The sequence below is a fragment of the Oncorhynchus nerka genome, unplaced genomic scaffold (assembly GCF_034236695.1).
Source record: "Oncorhynchus nerka isolate Pitt River unplaced genomic scaffold, Oner_Uvic_2.0 unplaced_scaffold_945, whole genome shotgun sequence".
NCBI classification, from domain to species: domain Eukaryota; kingdom Metazoa; phylum Chordata; class Actinopteri; order Salmoniformes; family Salmonidae; genus Oncorhynchus; species Oncorhynchus nerka.
In genome coordinates this window covers 137,763-158,905 of record NW_027040368.1, presented here as the reverse complement: position 1 = coordinate 158,905, position 21,143 = coordinate 137,763, and the positions used below count along the sequence as shown (strand labels likewise).

At 51.3% G+C, this 21,143-nt stretch overlaps 1 protein-coding gene and 1 long non-coding RNA gene across 3 annotated transcripts in view; both read left to right on the top strand.

Moving 5' to 3' along the window:
• Nucleotides 1-21,143, top strand: part of LOC135570678 (uncharacterized) — an 86,521-nt gene that overhangs the window by 16,336 nt on the left and 49,042 nt on the right. The gene's annotated exons all lie outside the window — the stretch shown is intronic.
• LOC135570676 (tyrosine-protein phosphatase non-receptor type 23-like) lies at nt 8,300-19,897 on the top strand. The gene is made up of 3 exons (XM_065016634.1): nt 8,300-8,314; nt 17,674-18,431; nt 18,740-19,897. The coding sequence occupies exons 1-3, from the start codon at nt 8,300-8,302 to the stop codon at nt 19,011-19,013; spliced, it is 1,047 nt and encodes a 348-aa protein (XP_064872706.1). The 3' UTR covers nt 19,014-19,897.

Here is a 21,143-nt window from a genome sequence, read left to right as displayed (position 1 = left end):
AGATATAGACCTACAGTCATATACAGGGGGGTAGCTAGATATAGACCTACAGTCATATACAGGGGGGTAGCTAGATATAGACCTACAGTCATATACAGGGGGTAGCTAGATATAGACCTACAGTCATATACAGAACAGTAACTAGATATAGACCTACAGTCATATACAGGGGGTAGCTAGATATAGACCTACAGTCATATACAGGGGGTAGCTAGATATAGACCTACAGTCATATACAGGGGGTAGCTAGATATAGACCTACAGTCATATACAGGGGGTAGCTAGATATAGACCTACAGTCATATACACAACAGTACTAGATATAGACCTACAGTCATATACAGAACAGTAGCTAGATATAGACCTACAGTCATATACACAGTAGCTAGATATAGACCTACAGTCATATACAGGGGGTAGCTAGATATAGACCTACAGTCATATACAGGGGGGTAGCTAGATATAGACCTACAGTCATATACAGGGGGGTAGCTAGATATAGACCTACAGTCATATACAGGGGGGTAGCTAGATATAGACCTACAGTCATATACAGGGGGTAGCTAGATATAGACCTACAGTCATATACAGGGGGTAGCTAGATATAGACCTACAGTCATATACAGGGGTAGCTAGATATAGACCTACAGTCATATACAGGGGGTAGCTAGATATAGACCTACAGTCATATACAGAACAGTATCTAGATATAGACCTACAGTCATATACAGGGGGTAGCTAGATATAGACCTACAGTCATATACAGAACAGTAGCTAGATATAGACCTACAGTCATATACAGAACAGTAGCTAGATATAGACCTACAGTCATATACAGGGGGGTAGCTAGATATAGACCTACAGTCATATACAGGGGGGTAGCTAGATATAGACCTACAGTCATATACAGGAGGGTAGCTAGATATAGACCTACAGTCATATACAGGGGGGTAGCTAGATATAGACCTACAGTCATATACAGGGGGTAGCTAGATATAGACCTACAGTCATATACAGGGGGTTAGCTAGATATAGACCTACAGTCATATACAGAACAGTAACTAGATATAGACCTACAGTCATATACAGGGGGGTAGCTAGATATAGACCTACAGTCATATACATGGCGGTAGCTAGATATACACCTACAGTCATATACAGGGGGGTAGCTAGATATAGACCTACAAACATATACAGGGGGGTAGCTAGATGTAGACCTACAAACATATACATGGGGTTAGCTAGATATTCACCTACAGTCATATACAGGGGGGTAGCAAGATAAAGACCTATAGTCATATACAGGGGGGTAGCTAGATATAGACCTACAAACATATACAGGGGGTTATCTAGATATACGCCTACAGTCATATACAGGGGGTAGCTAGATATACACCTACAGTCATATACAGGGGGGTAGCTAGATATAGACCTACAAACATATACAGGGGGTTATCTAGATATACACCTACAGTCATATACAGGGGGTAGCTAGATATACACCTACAGTCATATACAGGGGGGTAGCTAGATATAGACCTACAGTCATATACAGAACAGTAGCTAGATATAGACCTACAGTCAGATACAGAACAGTAACTAGATATAGACCTACAGTCAGATACAGTACAGTAACTAGATATAGACCTACAGTCAGATACAGTACAGTAGCTAGATATAGACCTACAGTCAGATACAGAACAGTAACTAGATATAGACCTACAGTCAGAGACAGGGGGGTAGCTAGATATAGACCTACAGTCATATACAGGGGGGTAGCTAGATATAGACCTACAGTCAGATACAGAACAGTAACTAGATATAGACCTACAGTCATATACAGGGGGGTAGCTAGATATAGACCTACAGTCATATACAGAACAGTAACTAGATATAGACCTACAGTCATATACAGGGGGGTAGCTAGATATAGACCTACAGTCATATACAGGGGGGTAGCTAGATATAGACCTACAGTCATATACAGAACAGTAGCTAGATATAGACCTACAGTCATATACAGGGGGGTAGCTAGATATAGACCTACAGTCATATACAGGGGGGTAGCTAGATATAGACCTACAGTCATATACAGTACAGTAACTAGATATAGACCTACAGTCAGATACAGAACAGTAACTAGATATAGACCTACAGTCATATACAGTACAGTAACTAGATATAGACCTACAGTCAGATACAGGGGGGTAGCTAGATATAGACCTACAGTCATATACAGGGGGTAGCTAGATATAGACCAACAGTCATATACAGGGGGGTAGCTAGATATAGACCTACAGTCAGATACAGGGGGCTAGCTAGATATAGACCTACAGTCATATACAGAACAGTAGCTAGATATAGACCTACAGTTATATACAGGGGGTTAGCTAGATATAGACCTACAGTCATATACAGAACAGTAGCTAGATATAGACCTACAGTATATACAGGGGGTAGCTAGATATAGACCTACAGTCATATACAGAACAGTAGCTAGATATAGACCTACAGTCATATACAGGGGGGTAGCTAGATATAGACCTACAGTCATATACAGAACAGTAACTAGATATAGACCTACAGTCATATACAGGGGGTAGCTAGATATAGACCTACAGTCATATACAGAACAGTAGCTAGATATAGACCTACAGTCATATACAGGGGGTAGCTAGATATAGACCTACAGTCATATACAGGGGGTAGCTAGATATAGACCTACAGTCATATACAGGGGTAGCTAGATATAGACCTACAGTCATATACAGGGGGTAGCTAGATATAGACCTACAGTCATATACAGGGGGTAGCTAGATATAGACCTACAGTCATATACAGGAACAGTAGCTAGATATAGACCTACAGTCATATACAGAACAGTAGCTAGATATAGACCTACAGTCAGATACAGTACAGTAACTAGATATAGACCTACAGTCAGATACAGGGGGGTAGCTAGATATAGACCTACAGTCATATACAGGGGGTAGCTAGATATAGACCAACAGTCATATACAGGGGGGTAGCTAGATATAGACCTACAGTCAGATACAGGGGGCTAGCTAGATATAGACCTACAGTCATATACAGAACAGTAGCTAGATATAGACCTACAGTTATATACAGGGGGTTAGCTAGATATAGACCTACAGTCATATACAGAACAGTAGCTAGATATAGACCTACAGTCATATACAGGGGGTTAGCTAGATATAGACCTACAGTCATATACAGGGAGGTAGCTAGATATAGACCTACAGTCATATACAGGGGGTAGCTAGATATAGACCTACAGTCATATACAGGGGGTAGCTAGATATAGACCTACAGTCATATACAGGGGGTAGCTAGATATAGACCTACAGTCATATACAGGGGGTAGCTAGATATAGACCTACAGTCATATACAGGGGGTAGCTAGATATAGACCTACAGTCATATACAGGGGGTAGCTAGATATAGACCTACAGTCATATACAGGGGGGTAGCTAGATATAGACCTACAGTCATATACAGGGGGTAGCTAGATATAGACCTACAGTCATATACAGGGGGTAGCTAGATATAGACCTACAGTCATATACAGGGGGTAGCTAGATATAGACCTACAGTCATATACAGGGGGTAGCTAGATATAGACCTACAGTCATATACAGGGGGTAGCTAGATATAGACCTACAGTCATATACAGGGGGTAGCTAGATATAGACCTACAGTCATATACAGGGGGTAGCTAGATATAGACCTACAGTCATATACAGGGGGTAGCTAGATATAGACCTACAGTCATATACAGGGGGGTAGCTAGATATAGACCTACAGTCAGATACAGAACAGTAGCTAGATATAGACCTACAGTCATATACAGGGGGTAGCTAGATATAGACCTACAGTCATATACAGGGGGGTAGCTAGATATAGACCTACAGTCATATACAGGGGGTAGCTAGATATAGACCTACAGTCATATACAGGGGGTAGCTAGATATAGACCTACAGTCATATACAGGGGGTAGCTAGATATAGACCTACAGTCATATACAGAACAGTAACTAGATATAGACCTACAGTCATATACAGGGGGTAGCTAGATATAGACCTACAGTCATATACAGAACAGTAACTAGATATAGACCTACAGTCATATACAGGGGGTAGCTAGATATAGACCTACAGTCATATACAGGGGGGTAGCTAGATATAGACCTACAGTCATATACAGGGGGGTAGCTAGATATAGACCTACAGTCATATACAGGGGGTTAGCTAGATATAGACCTACAGTCATATACAGGGGGTAGCTAGATATAGACCTACAGTCAGATACAGAACAGTAGCTAGATATAGACCTACAGTCATATACAGGGGGTAGCTAGATATAGACCTACAGTCATATACAGGGGGTAGCTAGATATAGACCTACAGTCATATACAGAACAGTAACTAGATATAGACCTACAGTCATATACAGGGGGTAGCTAGATATAGACCTACAGTCATATACAGAACAGTAACTAGATATAGACCTACAGTCATATACAGGGGGGTAGCTAGATATAGACCTACAGTCATATACAGAACAGTAACTAGATATAGACCTACAGTCATATACAGGGGGTAGCTAGATATAGACCTACAGTCATATACAGGGGGTAGCTAGATATACACCTACAGTCATATACAGGGGGTAGCTAGATATAGACCTACAGTCATATACAGGGGGTAGCTAGATATAGACCTACAGTCATATACAGGGGGGTAGCTAGATATAGACCTACAGTCATATACAGGGAGGTAGCTAGATATAGACCTACAGTCATATACAGGGAGGTAGCTAGATATAGACCTACAGTCATATACAGGGAGGTAGCTAGATATAGACCTACAGTCATATACAGAACAGTAACTAGATATAGACCTACAGTCATATACAGGGGGGTAGCTAGATATAGACCTACAGTCATATACAGGGGGTAGCTAGATATAGACCTACAGTCAGATACAGGGAGGTAGCTAGATATAGACCTACAGTCAGATACAGGGAGGTAGCTAGATATAGACCTACAGTCATATACAGAACAGTAACTAGATATAGACCTACAGTCAGATACAGAACAGTAACCAGATTAATGAATAGAGAGATCTGGATCACTGATGTGGCTGATTTCAGACTGTGTTCTCCTATTAAATGTCCCACTAACAGTTAAAGAGTCTATAGAGTATAGATCCCTGTTGTTCCCTGGTCTCCACATCCCAGCGTGGTCAAACACTCTCCCTCTCCCCTTTTTCTAGAAAGAGCCTGTATCCTAGTCTGTCAGACAGACAGACAGACAGACAGACAGACAGACAGACAGATATCTCAGGCAGCAGCGCCATTGTACACCTCAGTCGGTCATTTACGTATGACAACAGATCCTATCAAGACCGTGTACCTACCGGGTGGGTCAGGCTCAGAGGCAGTACCACAGTTGTCTGCTAGGTGGCAGTGTCTCTCTGTACAACGGCTGTCTGCTGGTAGGACGTGTCTACGGGTGTCACAGTGTCCTGTCTTCTGATAGGGCCCTGATCAGTGTGAACATAGAAAAGGATGTTATTGTCTGTCTGGATACAGTGGTGGGTTCCCCTGGGTTCCCTACAGATATAGTGTCTGTCTGGGTACAGTGGTGGGTTCCCCTGGGTTCCCTACATATATAGTGTCTGTCTGGGTACAGTGGTGGGTTCCCCTGGGTTCCCTACAGATATAGTGTCTGTCTGGATACAGTGGTGGGTTCCCCTGGGTTCCCTACAGATATAGTGTCTGTCTGGGTACAGTGGTGGGTTCCCCTGGGTTCCCTACAGATATAGTGTCTGTCTGGATACAGTGGTGGGTTCCCTACAGATATAGTATCTGTCTGGGTACAGTGGTGGGTTCCCTACATATATAGTGTCTGTCTGGGTACAGTGGTGGGTTCCCTACAGATATAGTGTCTGTCTGGATACAGTGGTGGGTTCCCCTGGGTTCCCTACAGATATAGTGTCTGTCTGGATACAGTGGTGGGTTCTCTACAGATATAGTGTCTGTCTGGATACAGTGGTGGGTTCCCCTGGGTTCCCTACAGATATAGTATCTGTCTGGGTACAGTGGTGGGTTCCTCTGGGTTCCCTACAGATATAGTGTCTGTCTGGATACAGTGGTGGGTTCCCTACAGATATAGTGTCTGTCTGGGTACAGTGGTGGGTTCCCTACAGATATAGTGTCTGTCTGGATACAGTGGTGGGTTCCCCTGGGTTCCCTACAGATATAGTGTCTGTCTGGGTACAGTGGTTGGTTCCCCTGGGTTCCCTACATATATAGTGTCTGTCTGGGTACAGTGGTGGGTTCCCCTGGGTTCCCTACAGATATAGTGTCTGTCTGGGTACAGTGGTGGGTTCCCCTGGGTTCCCTACAGATATAGTGTCTGTCTGGGTACAGTGGTGGGTTCCCCTGGGTTCCCTACAGATATAGTGTCTGTCTGGGTACAGTGGTGGGTTCCCCTGGGTTCCCTACAGATATAGTGTCTGTCTGGGTACAGTGGTGGGTTCCCCTGGGTTCCCTACAGATATAGTGTCTGTCTGGGTACAGTGGTGGGTTCCCTACAGATATCGTGTCTGTCTGGGTACAGTGGTGGGTTCCCCTGGGTTCCCTACAGATATAGTGTCTGTCTGGATACAGTGGTGGGTTCCCTACAGATATAGTGTCTGTCTGGATACAGTTGTGGGTTCCCTACAGATATAGTGTCTGTCTGGGTACAGTGGTGGGTTCCCCTGGGTTCCCTACAGATATAGTGTCTGTCTGGATACAGTGGTGGGTTCCCTACAGATATAGTGTCTGTCTGGATACAGTGGTGGGTTCCCCTGGGTTCCCTACAGATATAGTGTCTGTCTGGGTACAGTGGTTGGTTCCCCTGGGTTCCCTACATATATAGTGTCTGTCTGGGTACAGTGGTGGGTTCCCCTGGGTTCCCTACAGATATAGTGTCTGTCTGGGTACAGTGGTGGGTTCCCCTGGGTTCCCTACAGATATAGTGTCTGTCTGGGTACAGTGGTGGGTTCCCCTGGGTTCCCTACAGATATAGTGTCTGTCTGGGTACAGTGGTGGGTTCCCCTGGGTTCCCTACAGATATAGTGTCTGTCTGGGTACAGTGGTGGGTTCCCTGGGTTCCCTACAGATATAGTGTCTGTCTGGGTACAGTGGTGGGTTCCCTACAGATATCGTGTCTGTCTGGGTACAGTGGTGGGTTCCCTGGGTTCCCTACAGATATAGTGTCTGTCTGGATACAGTGGTGGGTTCCCTACAGATATAGTGTCTGTCTGGATACAGTTGTGGGTTCCCTACAGATATAGTGTCTGTCTGGGTACAGTGGTGGGTTCCCCTGGGTTCCCTACAGATATAGTGTCTGTCTGTCGGTACAGTGGTGGGTTCTCTACAGATATAGTGTCTGTCTGGATACAGTGGTGGGTTCCCCTGAGTTCCCTACAGATATAGTGTCTGTCTGGGTACAGTGGTTGGTTCCCTACAGATATAGTGTCTGTCTGGATACAGTGGTGGGTTCCCCTGGGTTCCCTACAGATATAGTGTCTGTCTGTCGGTACAGTGGTGGGTTCTCTACAGATATAGTGTCTGTCTGGATACAGTGGTGGGTTCCCCTGGGTTCCCTACAGATATAGTGTCTGTCTGGATACAGTGGTTGGTTCCCTACAGATATAGTGTCTGTCTGGATACAGTGGTTGGTTCCCTACAGATATAGTGTCTGTCTGGATACAGTGGTGGGTTCCCCTGGGTTCCCTACAGATATAGTGTCTGTCTGGGTACAGTGGTGGGTTCCCTACAGATATAGTGTCTGTCTGGATACAGTGGTTGGTTCCCCTGGGTTCCCTACAGATATAGTGTCTGTCTGGATACAGTGGTGGGTTCCCTACAGATATAGTGTCTGTCTGGGTACAGTGGTGGGTTCCCCTGGGTTCCCTACAGATATAGTGTCTGTCTGGGTACAGTGGTGGGTTCCCCTGAGTTCCCTACAGATATAGTGTCTGTCTGGGTACAGTCGTGGGTTCCCTACAGATATAGTGTCTGTCTGGGTACAGTGGTGGGTTCCCCTGGGTTCCCTACAGATATAGTGTCTGTCTGGATACAGTGGTGGGTTCCCCTGGGTTCCCTACAGATATAGTGTCTGTCTGGATACAGTGGTGGGTTCTCCTGGGTTCCCTACAGATATAGTATCTGTCTGGATACAGTGGTGACATTAGCAATACTGCATGTATATGTATAACCCAACAGATGACTGTGCTGCTGGTAACAGGGCAGGGTTATGCTATTGTTACTGTCTGTGTGTGTAGTGTGTGGGTGTGTTTTGTCTCCCTGTCAGACGTGATAAGGCAGCTGTCTCAGTAACTATAGCAACATTCCCCGCCCACCTGAGCATCTGTCTTTTGTCAGTCATTTATTTCCTGTGTGTGAGCGGTGGCAAAATCTACTCCACACTTAAATCTCTCTTGATTGATTGCTTTCATTTGACTCCTGCGACTTGATTGGTTGCTTTAATTTGACTCCTGCGACCTGATTGGTTGCTTTCATTCGACTCCTGCGACTTGATTGATTGCTTTCATTTGACTCCTGCGACTTGATTGATTGCTTTCATTTGACTCCTGCGAATTGATTGGTTGCTTTCATTTGACTCCTGCGACTTGATTGGTTGCTTTCATTTGACTCCTGCGACTTGATTGGTTGCTTTCATTTGACTCCTCCTCCTCTTTCATTCTCTTGCTTCTTCCTGTCGTTTGTCCCGATAAACGGTAAACGTTACAGGAAAATGAACACATTGTCTTTCTATTGGATCTATCAGAACGCTAAAGATTCCTCCAGGATTTAACGCACCCTGTTGACTACTTGTTAGGTCTTCTTTCTGATTGGTGTTCATTATTTTAGGTCTTCTTTCTGATTGGTGTTCATTATTTTAGGTCTTCTTTCTGATTGGTAATCCAGAACCAAGCTGTTGATTATTCATCCGAGGGTTATCCTGCTATTGACACACTTGTTGAATTATGCAACAGAATGTTGACAACAACAGTATTTAATGAGGAAGTCTAGACAGAGCAGGTGGTTGGTGGTTACAGCCATGCTCCTCCCCTTTATGTTAATATATTCATATATGCAAACTAACTATTTTGTGTTTATGCAAATGAGGCGCATATAGTTTATTTTTAATTTGAACACATTTTTTTTAAAAGATACCTGATACAATAAAGAAAATGTATATATGGACATGAAAAATAAGTGATTTTTGACGAGAAATTGAAAACCTGAAATTCCAAAATCACTGAAGTCGATTTTTATTTTTATTTGTCCGTGCCAGTAAAATGTTTCATCTGCTAGAACCCTGTCAACACCTGATGGAGATTGGAGGATCTTCATTCTGTTGTTCAACTGTTGCATTTATTAGAAATGTTTTGAAAACCCGTTTAACAATGTTGATGATCGTTGCTGGTATCAAACCCCTTCCTCTCTCTACAACTGTATACTGGTCCCAGTATAGTCTACTCCCACAGCACTTCCCCCACAGACAGGCAGGTGGCAGGTCCCAGTATAGTCTACTCCCACAGCCCTTCCCCCACAGACAGACAGGTGGCAGGTCCCAGTATAGTCTACTCCCACAGCACTTCCCCCACAGACAGACAGGTCCCAGTATAGTCTACTCCCACAGCCCTTCCCCCACAGACAGGCAGGTGGCAGGTCCCAGTATAGTCTACTCCCACAGCACTTCCCCCACAGACAGACAGGTCCCAGTATAGTCTACTCCCACAGCACTTCCCCCACAGACAGACAGGTCCCAGTATAGTCTACTCCCACAGCACTTCCCCCAAAGACAGACAGGTCCCAGTATAGTCTACTCCCACAGCCCTTCCCCCACAGACAGACAGGTGGCAGGTCCCAGTATAGTCTACTCCCACAGCCCTTCCCCCACAGACAGGCAGGTGGCAGGTCCCAGTATAGTCTACTCCCACAGCCCTTCCCCCACAGACAGACAGGTCCCAGTATAGTCTACTCCCACAGCCCTTCCCCCACAGACAGACAGGTGGCAGGTCCCAGTATAGTCTACTCCCACAGCCCTTCCCCCACAGACAGGCAGGTGGCAGGTCCCAGTATAGTCTACTCCCACAGCCCTTCCCCACAGACAGACAGGTGGCAGGTCCCAGTATAGTCTACTCCCACAGTCCTTCCCCACAGACAGACAGGTCCCAGTATAGTCTACTCCCACAGCCCTCCCCCACAGACAGACAGGTCCCAGTATAGTCTACTCCCACAGCCCTTCCCCCACAGACAGACAGGTGGCAGGTCCCAGTATAGTCTACTTCCACAGCCCTTCCCCCACAGACAGACAGACAGGTGGCATGTCCCAGTATAGTCTACTCCCACAGACAGGCAGGTGGCAGGTCCCAGTATAGTCTACTCCCACAGCCCTTCCCCCACAGACAGGCAGGTGGCAGGTCCCAGTATAGTCTACTCCCACAGCCCTTCCCCCACAGACAGACAGGTCCCAGTATAGTCTACTCCCACAGCCCTTCCCCACAGACAGACAGGTGGCAGGTCCCAGTATAGTCTACTCCCACAGCCCTTCCCCACAGACAGACAGGTCCCAGTATAGTCTACTCCCACAGCCCTTCCCCCACAGACAGACAGGTGGCAGGTCCCAGTATAGTCTACTCCCACAGCCCTTCCCCACAGACAGACAGGTCCCAGTATAGTCTACTCCCACAGCCCTTCCCCACAGACAGACAGGTGGCAGGTCCCAGTATAGTCTACTCCCACAGTCCTTCCCCACAGACAGACAGGTCCCAGTATAGTCTACTCCCACAGCCCTTCCCCCACAGACAGGCAGGTGGCAGGTCCCAGTATAGGCTACTCCCACAGCCCTTCCCCCACAGACAGACAGGTGGCAGGTCCCAGAATAGTCTACTCCCACAGCCTTTCCCCCACAGACAGACAGGTGGCAGGTCCCAGTATAGTCTACTCCCACAGACAGGCAGGTGGCAGGTCCCAGTATAGTCTACTCCCACAGCCCTTCCCCCACAGACAGACAGGTGGCAGGTCCCAGTATATTCTACTCCCACAGCCCTTCCCCCACAGACAGGCAGATGGCAGTGCCAGGTCCCAGTATAGTCTACTCCCACAGCCCTTCCCCCACAGACAGACAGGTGGCAGGTCCCAGTATAGTCTACTCCCACAGCCCTTCCCCACAGACAGACAGGTGGCAGGTCCCAGTATAGTCTACTCCCACAGCCCTTCCCCCACAGACAGGCAGGTGGCAGGTCCCAGTATAGTCTACTCCCACAGCCCTTCCCCCACAGACAGACAGGTGGCAGGTCCCAGTATAGTCTACTCCCACAGCCCTTCCCCCACAGACAGACAGGTGGCAGGTCCCAGTATAGTCTACTCCCACAGCCCTTCCACCACAGACAGACAGGTGGCAGGTCCCAGTATAGTCTACTCCCACAGCCCTTCCCCCACAGACAGACAGGTGGCAGGTCCCAGTATAGTCTACTCCCACAGCCTTTCCCCCACAGACAGACAGGTGGCAGGTCCCAGTATAGTCTACTCCCACAGCCTTTCCCCCACAGACAGACAGGTGGCAGGTCCCAGTATAGTCTACTCCCACAGTCCTTCCCCCACAGACAGACAGGTGGCAGGTCCCAGTATAGTCTACTCCCACAGCCCTTCCCCCACAGACAGACAGGTGACAGTGCCAGGTCCCAGTATAGTCTCCTCCCAAAGCCCTTCCCCCACAGACAGGCAGGTGCCAGGTCCCAGTATAGTCTACTCCCACAGCCCTCCCCCACAGACAGACAGGTGGCAGGTACCAGTATAGTCTACTCCCACAGCCCTCCCCCACAGACAGACAGGTGCCAGGTCCCAGTATAGTCTACTCCCACAGCCCTTCCCCCACAGACAGACAGGTCCCAGTATAGTCTACTCCCACAGCCCTTCCCCCACAGACAGACAGGTGGCAGGTCCCAGTATAGTCTACTCCCACAGCCCTTCCCCCACAGACAGGCAGGTGGCAGGTCCCAGTATAGTCTACTCCCACAGCCCTTCCCCACAGACAGACAGGTGGCAGGTCCCAGTATAGTCTACTCCCACAGTCCTTCCCCACAGACAGACAGGTCCCAGTATAGTCTATTCCCACAGCCCTTCCCCCACAGACAGACAGGTGGCAGGTCCCAGTATAGTCTACTCCCACAGCCCTTCCCCCACAGACAGACAGACAGGTGGCAGGTCCCAGTATAGTCTACTCCCACAGACAGGCAGGTGGCAGGTCCCAGTATAGTCTACTCCCACAGCCCTTCCCCCACAGACAGGCAGGTGGCAGGTCCCAGTATAGTCTACTCCCACAGCCCTTCCCCCACAGACAGACAGGTCCCAGTATAGTCTACTCCCACAGCCCTTCCCCACAGACAGACAGGTGGCAGGTCCCAGTATAGTCTACTCCCACAGCCCTTCCCCACAGACAGACAGGTCCCAGTATAGTCTACTCCCACAGCCCTTCCCCCACAGACAGACAGGTGGCAGGTCCCAGTATAGTCTACTCCCACAGCCCTTCCCCCACAGACAGACAGGTCCCAGTATAGTCTACTCCCACAGCCCTTCCCCACAGACAGACAGGTGGCAGGTCCCAGTATAGTCTACTCCCACAGTCCTTCCCCACAGACAGACAGGTCCCAGTATAGTCTACTCCCACAGCCCTTCCCCCACAGACAGGCAGGTGGCAGGTCCCAGTATAGGCTACTCCCACAGCCCTTCCCCCACAGACAGACAGGTGGCAGGTCCCAGAATAGTCTACTCCCACAGCCTTTCCCCCACAGACAGACAGGTGGCAGGTCCCAGTATAGTCTACTCCCACAGACAGGCAGGTGGCAGGTCCCAGTATAGTCTACTCCCACAGCCCTTCCCCCACAGACAGACAGGTGGCAGGTCCCAGTATATTCTACTCCCACAGCCCTTCCCCACAGACAGGCAGATGGCAGTGCCAGGTCCCAGTCAGGTGGCAGGTCCCAGTATAGTCTACTCCCACAGCCCTTCCCCCACAGACAGACAGATGGCAGGTCCCAGTATAGTCTACTCCCACAGCCCTTCCCCACAGACAGACAGGTGGCAGGTCCCAGTATAGTCTACTCCCACAGCCCTTCCCCACAGACAGGCAGGTGGCAGGTCCCAGTATAGTCTACTCCCACAGCCCTTCCCCACAGACAGACAGGTGGCAGGTCCCAGTAGGTAGTCTAGTCTCCCACAGCCCTTCCCCACAGACAGACAGGTGGCAGGTCCCAGTATAGTCTACTCCCACAGCCCTTCCACCACAGACAGACAGGTGGCAGGTCCCAGTATAGTCTACTCCCACAGCCCTTCCCCCACAGACAGACAGGTGGCAGGTCCCAGTATAGTCTACTCCCACAGCCTTTCCCCCACAGACAGACAGGTGGCAGGTCCCAGTATAGTCTACTCCCACAGCCTTTCCCCCACAGACAGACAGGTGGCAGGTCCCAGTATAGTCTACTCCCACAGCCCTTCCCCCACAGACAGACAGGTGACAGTGCCAGGTCCCAGTATAGTCTCCTCCCAAAGCCCTTCCCCCACAGACAGGCAGGTGCCAGGTCCCAGTATAGTCTACTCCCACAGCCCTCCCCCACAGACAGACAGGTGGCAGGTACCAGTATAGTCTACTCCCACAGCCCTTCCCCCACGGACAGACAGGTCCCAGGTCCCAGTATAGTCTACTCCCACAGCCCTTCCCCACAGACAGACAGGTGGCAGGTCCCAGTATAGTCTACTCCCACAGCCCTTCCCCCACAGACAGACAGGTCCCAGGTCCCAGTATAGTCTACTCCCACAGCCCTTCCCCCACAGACAGACAGGTGGCAGGTCCCAGTATAGTCTACTCCCACAGCCCTTCCCCCACAGACAGACAGGTGGCAGGTCCCAGTATAGTCTACTCCCACAGCCCTTCCCCCACAGACAGACAGGTGGCAGGTCCCAGTATAGTCTACTCCCACAGCCCTTCCCCCACAGACAGACAGGTGGCAGGTCCCAGTATAGTCTACTCCCACAGCCCTTCCCCACAGACAGACAGGTGGCAGGTCCCAGTATAGTCTACTCCCACAGCCCTTCCCCCACAGACAGACAGGTGGCAGGTACCAGTATAGTCTACTCCCACAGCCCTCCCCCACAGACAGACAGGTGCCAGGTCCCAGTATAGTCTACTCCCACAGACAGACAGGTGGCAGGTCCCAGTAAAGTCTACTCCCACAACCCTTCCCCCACAGACAGGCAGGTGGCAGGTCCCAGTATAGTCTACTCCCACAGACAGACAGGTGGCAGGTCCCAGTAAAGTCTACTCCCACAACCCTTCCCCACAGACAGGCAGGTGGCAGGTCCCAGTATAGTCTACTTCCACAACCCTTCCCCCACAGACAGACAGGTGGCAGGTCCCATTATAGTCTACTCCCACAGCCATTGCCCCACAGACAGACAGGTGGCACGTCCCAGTATAGTCTACTCCCACAGCCCTTCCCCCACATACAGACAGGTGGCAGGTCCCAGTATAGTCTACTCCCACAGACAGGCAGGTGGCAGGTCCCAGTATAGTCTACCCCACAGCCATTCCCCCACAGACAGACAGGTGGCACGTCCCAGTATAGTCTACTCCCACAGCCATTCCCCACAGACAGACAGGTGGCAGGTCCCAGTATAGTCTACTCCCACAGCCCTTCCCCACAGACAGACAGGTGGCAGGTCCCAGTATAGTCTACTCCCACAGCCCTTCCCCACAGACAGGCAGGTGGCAGGTCCCAGTATAGTCTACTCCAACAGCCCTTCCCACAGACAGACAGACAGGTGGCAGGTCCCAGTATAGTCTACTCCCACAGCCCTTCCCCCACGGACAGACAGGTCCCAGGTCCCAGTATAGTCTACTCCCACAGCCCTTCCCCCACAGACAGACAGGTGGCAGGTCCCAGTATAGTCTACTCCCACAGCCCTTCCCCCACAGACAGACAGGTCCCAGGTCCCAGTATAGTCTACTCCCACAGCCCTTCCCCCACAGACAGACATGTGGCAGGTCCCAGTATAGTCTACTCCCACAGCCCTTCCACCACAGACAGACAGGTGGCAGGTCCCAGTATAGTCTACTCCCACAGCCCTTCCCCTACAGACAGACAGGTGGCAGGTCCCAGTATAGTCTACTCCCACAGCCCTTCCCCCACAGACAGACATGTGGCAGGTCCCAGTATAGTCTACTCCCACAGCCCTTCCCCCACAGACAGACAGGTGGCAGGTCCCAGTATAGTCTACTCCCACAGCCCTTCCCCTACAGACAGACAGGTGGCAGGTCCCAGTATAGTCTACTCCCACAGCCCTTCCCCCACAGACATACAGGTGGCAGGTCCCAGTATAGTCTAATCCCACAGCCCTTCCCCCACAGACAGACAGGTGGCACGTCCCAGTATAGTCTACTCCCACAGCCCTTCCCCCACAGACAGACAGGTGGCAGGTCCCAGTATAGTCTACTCCCACAGACAGACAGGTCCCAGGTCCCAGTATAGTCTACTCCCACAGCCCTTCCCCCACAGACAGACAGACAGGTACCAGTATAGTCTACTCCCACAGCCCTTCCCCCACAGACAGACAGGTCCCAGTATAGTCTACTCCCACAGCCCTCCCCCCACAGACAGACAGGTGGCAGGTCCCAGTATAGTCTACTCCCACAGCCCCTCCCCCACAGACAGACAGGTGACAGGTCCCAGTATAGTCTACTCCCACAGCCCTTCTCACACAGACAGACAGGTGGCAGGTCCCAGTATAGTCTACTCCCACAGTCCTTCCCCCACAGACAGACAGGTGGCAGGTCCCAGTATAGTCTACTCCCACAGCCCTTCCCCCACAGACAGACAGGTGACAGTGCCAGGTCCCAGTATAGTCTCCTCCCAAAGCCCTTCCCCACAGACAGGCAGGTGCCAGGTCCCAGTATAGTCTACTCCCACAGCCCTCCCCCACAGACAGACAGGTGGCAGGTACCAGTATAGTCTACTCCCACAGCCCTCCCCCACAGACAGACAGGTGCCAGGTCCCAGTATAGTCTACTCCCACAGACAGACAGGTGGCAGGTCCCAGTAAAGTCTACTCCCACAACCCTTCCCCCACAGACAGGCAGGTGGCAGGTCCCAGTATAGTCTACTCCCACAGACAGACAGGTGGCAGGTCCCAGTAAAGTCTACTCCCACAACCCTTCCCCCACAGACAGGCAGGTGGCAGGTCCCAGTATAGTCTACTTCCACAACCCTTCCCCCACAGACAGGCAGGTGGCAGGTCCCAGTATAGTCTACTTCCACAGCCCTTCCCCCACAGACAGACAGGTGGCAGGTCCCATTATAGTCTACTCCCACAGCCATTGCCCCACAGACAGACAGGTGGCACGTCCCAGTATAGTCTACTCCCACAGCCCTTCCCCCACATACAGACAGGTGGCAGGTCCCAGTATAGTCTACTCCCACAGACAGGCAGGTGGCAGGTCCCAGTATAGTCTACTCCCACAGCCATTCCCCCACAGACAGACAGGTGGCACGTCCCAGTATAGTCTACTCCCACAGCCCTTCCCCCACAGACAGACAGGTGGCAGGTCCCAGTATAGTCTACTCCCACAGCCATTCCCCCACAGACAGACAGGTGGCACGTCCCAGTATAGTCTACTCCCACAGCCATTCCCCCACAGACAGACAGGTGGCACGTCCCAGTATAGTCTACTCCCACAGCCCTTCCCCCACAGACAGACAGGTGGCAGGTCCCAGTATAGTCTACTCCCACAGCCATTCCCCCACAGACAGACAGGTGGCACGTCCCAGTATAGTCTACTCCCACAGCCCTTCCCCCACAGACAGACAGGTGGCAGGTCCCAGTATAGTCTACTCCTACAGCCCTTCCCCCACAGACAGGCAGGTGGCAGGTCCCAGTATAGTCTACTCCCACAGCCCTCCCCACAGACAGACAGACAGGTGGCAGGTCCCAGTATAGTCTACTCCCACAGCCCTTCCCCCACGGACAGACAGGTCCCAGGTCCCAGTATAGTCTACTCCCACAGCCCTTCCCCCACAGACAGACAGGTGGCAGGTCCCAGTATAGTCTACTCCCACAGCCCTTCCCCCACAGACAGACAGGTGGCAGGTCCCAGTATAGTCTATTCCCACAGCCCTTCCCCCACAGACAGACAGGTGGCACGTCCCAGTATAGTCTACTCCCACAGCCCTTCCCCCACAGACAGACAGGTCCCAGGTCCCAGTATAGTCTACTCCCACAGCCCTCCCCCCACAGACAGACAGGTGGCAGGTCCCAGTATAGTCTACTCCCACAGCCCTTCCCCCACAGACAGACAGGTGACAGTGCCAGGTCCCAGTATAGTCTCCTCCCAAAGCCCTTCCCCCACAGACAGGCAGGTGCCAGGTCCCAGTATAGTCTACTCCCACAGCCCTTCCCCCACAGACAGACAGGCAGGTCCCAGTATAGTCTACTCCCACAGCCCTTCCCCCACAAACAGGCAAGTGGCAGTATAGTCTACTCCCACAGCCCTTCCCCCACAGACAGGCAGATGGCAGTGCCAGGTCCCAGTATAGTCTACTCCCACAGTTCTTCCCCACAGACAGACAGGTGGCAAGTCCCAGTATAGTCTACTCCCACAGCCCTTCCCCCACATACAGGCAGGTGGCAGGTCCCAGTATAGTCTACTCCCACAGCCCTTCCCCCACAGACAGACAGGTGGCAGGTCCCAGTATAGTCTACTCCCACAGCCCCTCCCCCACAGACAGACAGGTCCCAGGTCCCAGTATAGTCTACTCCCACAGCCCTTCCCCACAGACAGACAGGTGGCAGGTCCCAGTATAGTCTACTCCCACAGCCCTTCCCCCACAGACAGACAGGTGGCAGGTCCCAGTATAGTCTACTCCCACAGCCCTTCCCCCACAGACAGGCAGGTGGCAGGTCCCAGTATAGTCTACTCCCACAGCCCTTCCCCCACAGACAGACAGGTGCCAGGTCCCAGTATAGTCTACTCCCACAGCCCTCCCCCCACAGACAGGCAGGTGGCAGGTCCCAGTATAGTCTACTCCCACAGCCCTTCCCCCACAGACAGACAGGTGGCAGTGCCAGGTCCCAGTATAGTCTACTCCCACAGCCCTTCCCCCACAGACAGACAGACAGGTGGCAGGTCCCAGTATAGTCTACTCCCACAGCCCTCCCCCACAGACAGACAGACAGGTGGCAGGTCCCAGTATAGTCTACTCCCACAGCCCTTCCCCCACAGACAGACAGGTGGCAGGTCCCAGTATAGTCTACTCCCACAGCCCTTCCCCACAGACAGACAGACAGGTGGCAGGTCCCAGTATAGTCTACTCCCACAGACAGGCAGGTGGCAGGTCCCAGTATAGTCTACTCCCACAGCCCTTCCCCCACAGACAGGCAGGTGGCAGGTCCCAGTATAGTCTACTCCCACAGCCCTTCCCCCACAGACAGACAGGTGGCAGGTGGGGGTCCCAGTATAGTCTACTCCCACAGCCCTTCCCCCACAGACAGACAGGTCCCAGTATAGTCTACTCCCACAGCCCTTCCCCCACAGACAGACAGGTGGCAGGTCCCAGTATAGTCTACTCCCACAGCCCTTCCCCACAGACAGGCAGGTGGCAGGTCCCAGTATAGTCTACTCCCACAGCCCTTCCCCCACAGACAGACAGGTCCCAGGTCCCAGTATAGTCTACTCCCACAGCCCTTCCCCCACAGACAGACAGGTGCCAGGTCCCAGTATAGTCTACTCCCACAGCCCTTCCCCCACAGACAGACAGGTGGAAGGTCCCAGTATAGTCTACTCCCACAGTTCTTCCCCACAGACAGACAGGTGCCAGGTCCCAGTATAGTCTACTCCCACAGCCCTTCCCCCACAGACAGACAGGTCCCAGTATAGTCTACTCCCACAGCCCTCCCCCACAGACAGGCAGGTGGCAGGTCCCAGTATAGTCAACTCCCACAGCCCTTCCCCCACAGACAGACAGGTGGCAGGTCCCAGTATAGTCTACTCCCACAGCCCTTCCCCCACAGGCAGACAGGTGGCAGGTCCCAGTATAGTCTACTCCCACAGCCCTTCCCCCACAGACAGACAGGTGGCAGGTCCCAGTATAGTCTACTCCCACAGACAGGCAGGTGGCAGGTCCCAGTATAGTCTACTCCCACAGCCCTTCCCCCACAGACAGACAGGTGGCAGGTCCCAGTATAGTCTACTCCCACAGGCAGACAGGTGGCAGGTCCCAGTATAGTCTACTCCCACAGCCCTTCCCCCACAGGCAGACAGGTGGCAGGTCCCAGTATAGTCTACTCCCACAGACAGGCAGGTACCAGGTCCCAGTATAGTCTACTCCCACAGCCCTTCCCCCACAGACAGACAGGTGGCAGGTCCCAGTATAGTCTACTCCCACAGACAGGCAGGTGGCAGGTCCCAGTATAGTCTACTCCCACAGTCCTTCCCCCACAGACAGACAGGTGGCAGGTCCCAGTATAGTCTACTCCCACAGCCCTTTCCCCACAGACAGACAGGTGGCAGGTCCCAGTATAGTCTACTCCCACAGTCCTTCCCCCACAGACAGACAGGTGGCAGGTCCCAGTATAGTCTACTCCCACAGCCCTTCCCCCACAGACAGACAGGTGGCAGGTCCCAGTATAGGCTACTCCCACAGCCTTTCCCCCACAGGCAGACAGATGCTAGATGTCAGTGGTCTTGGTTAGAGGTGTTGCTAGATGGCAGTGGTCTTGGTTACCGGTGTTGCTAGATGGCAGTGGTCTTGGTTGCCGGTGTCGCTAGATGGCAGTGGTCTTCCCCGGTGTCGCTAGATGGCAGTGTTCTTGGTTACCGGTGTTGCTACATGGCAGTGGTCTTGGTTAGAGGTGTTGCTAGATGGCAGTGGTCTTCATAAGAGGTGTTGCTAGATGGCAGTGGTCTTGGTTAGAGGTGTTGCTAGATGGCAGTGGTCTTCGTTAGAGGTGTTGCTAGATGGCAGTAGTCTTGGTTAGAGGTGTTGCTAGATGGCAGTGGTCTTCATTAGAGGTGTTGCTAGATGGCAGTGGTCTTCGTTAGAGGTGTTGCTAGATGGCAGTAGTCTTGGTTAGAGGTGTTGCTAGATGGCAGTAGTCTTCGTTAGAGGTATTGCTAGATGGCAGTGGTCTTCGTTAGAGGTGTTGCTAGATGGCAGCGGTCTTGGTTGCCGGTGTTGCTCTTCTTGGTTAGAGGTGTTGCTAGATGTCAGTGGTCTTGGTTAGAGGTGTTGCTAGATGGCAGTGGTCTTGGTTAGAGGTGTTGCTAGATGTCAGTGGTCTTGGTTAGAGGTGTTGCTAGAGCAGTGGTCTTGGCAGTGGTCTTGGTTAGAGAGGTGTTGCTAGATGGCAGCGGTCTTGGTTAGAGGTGTTGCTAGATGGCAGTGGTCTTCGTTAGAGGTGTTGCTAGATGGCAGTGGTCTTGGTTAGAGGTGTTGCTAGATGGCAGTGGTCTTGGTTAGAGGTGTTGCTAGATGGCAGTGGTCTTGGTTAGAGGTGTTGCTAAATGTCAGTGGTCTTCGTTAGAGGTGTTGCTAGATGGCAGTGGTCTTCGTTAGAGGTGTTGCTAGTTGGCAGTGGTCTTGGTTAGAGGTGTTGCTAGATGGCAGTGGTCTTGGTTAGAGGTGTTGCTAGATGGCAGTGGTCTTGGTTAGAGGTGTTGCTAAATGTCAGTGGTCTTAAGGTTAGAGGTGTTGCTAGATGGCAGTGGTCTTCGTTAGAGGTGTTGCTAGTTGGCAGTGGTCTTGGTTAGAGGTGTTGCTAGATGGCAGTGGTCTTCATAGAGGTTAGAGGTGTTGCTAGTTGGCAGTGGTCTTGGTTAGAGGTGTTGCTAGATGGCAGTGGTCTTGGTTAGAGGTGTTGCTAGATGGCAGTGGTCTTGGTTAGAGGTGTTGCTAGATGGCAGTGGTCTTCGTTAGAGGTGTTGCTAGATGGCAGCGGTCTTGGTTAGAGGTGTTGCTAGATGTCAGTGGTCTTCGTTAGAGGTGTTGCTAGATGGCAGTGGTCTTCG

Excerpts from the sequence above, each read along its gene's own strand:
- LOC135570676 (XM_065016634.1), top strand. Across the intron at positions 18,432-18,739 it reads GACAGACAGACAGGTGGCAG|GTCCCAGTATAGTCTACTCC; the intron begins GTCCCAGTATAG and ends GGCAGGTGGCAG.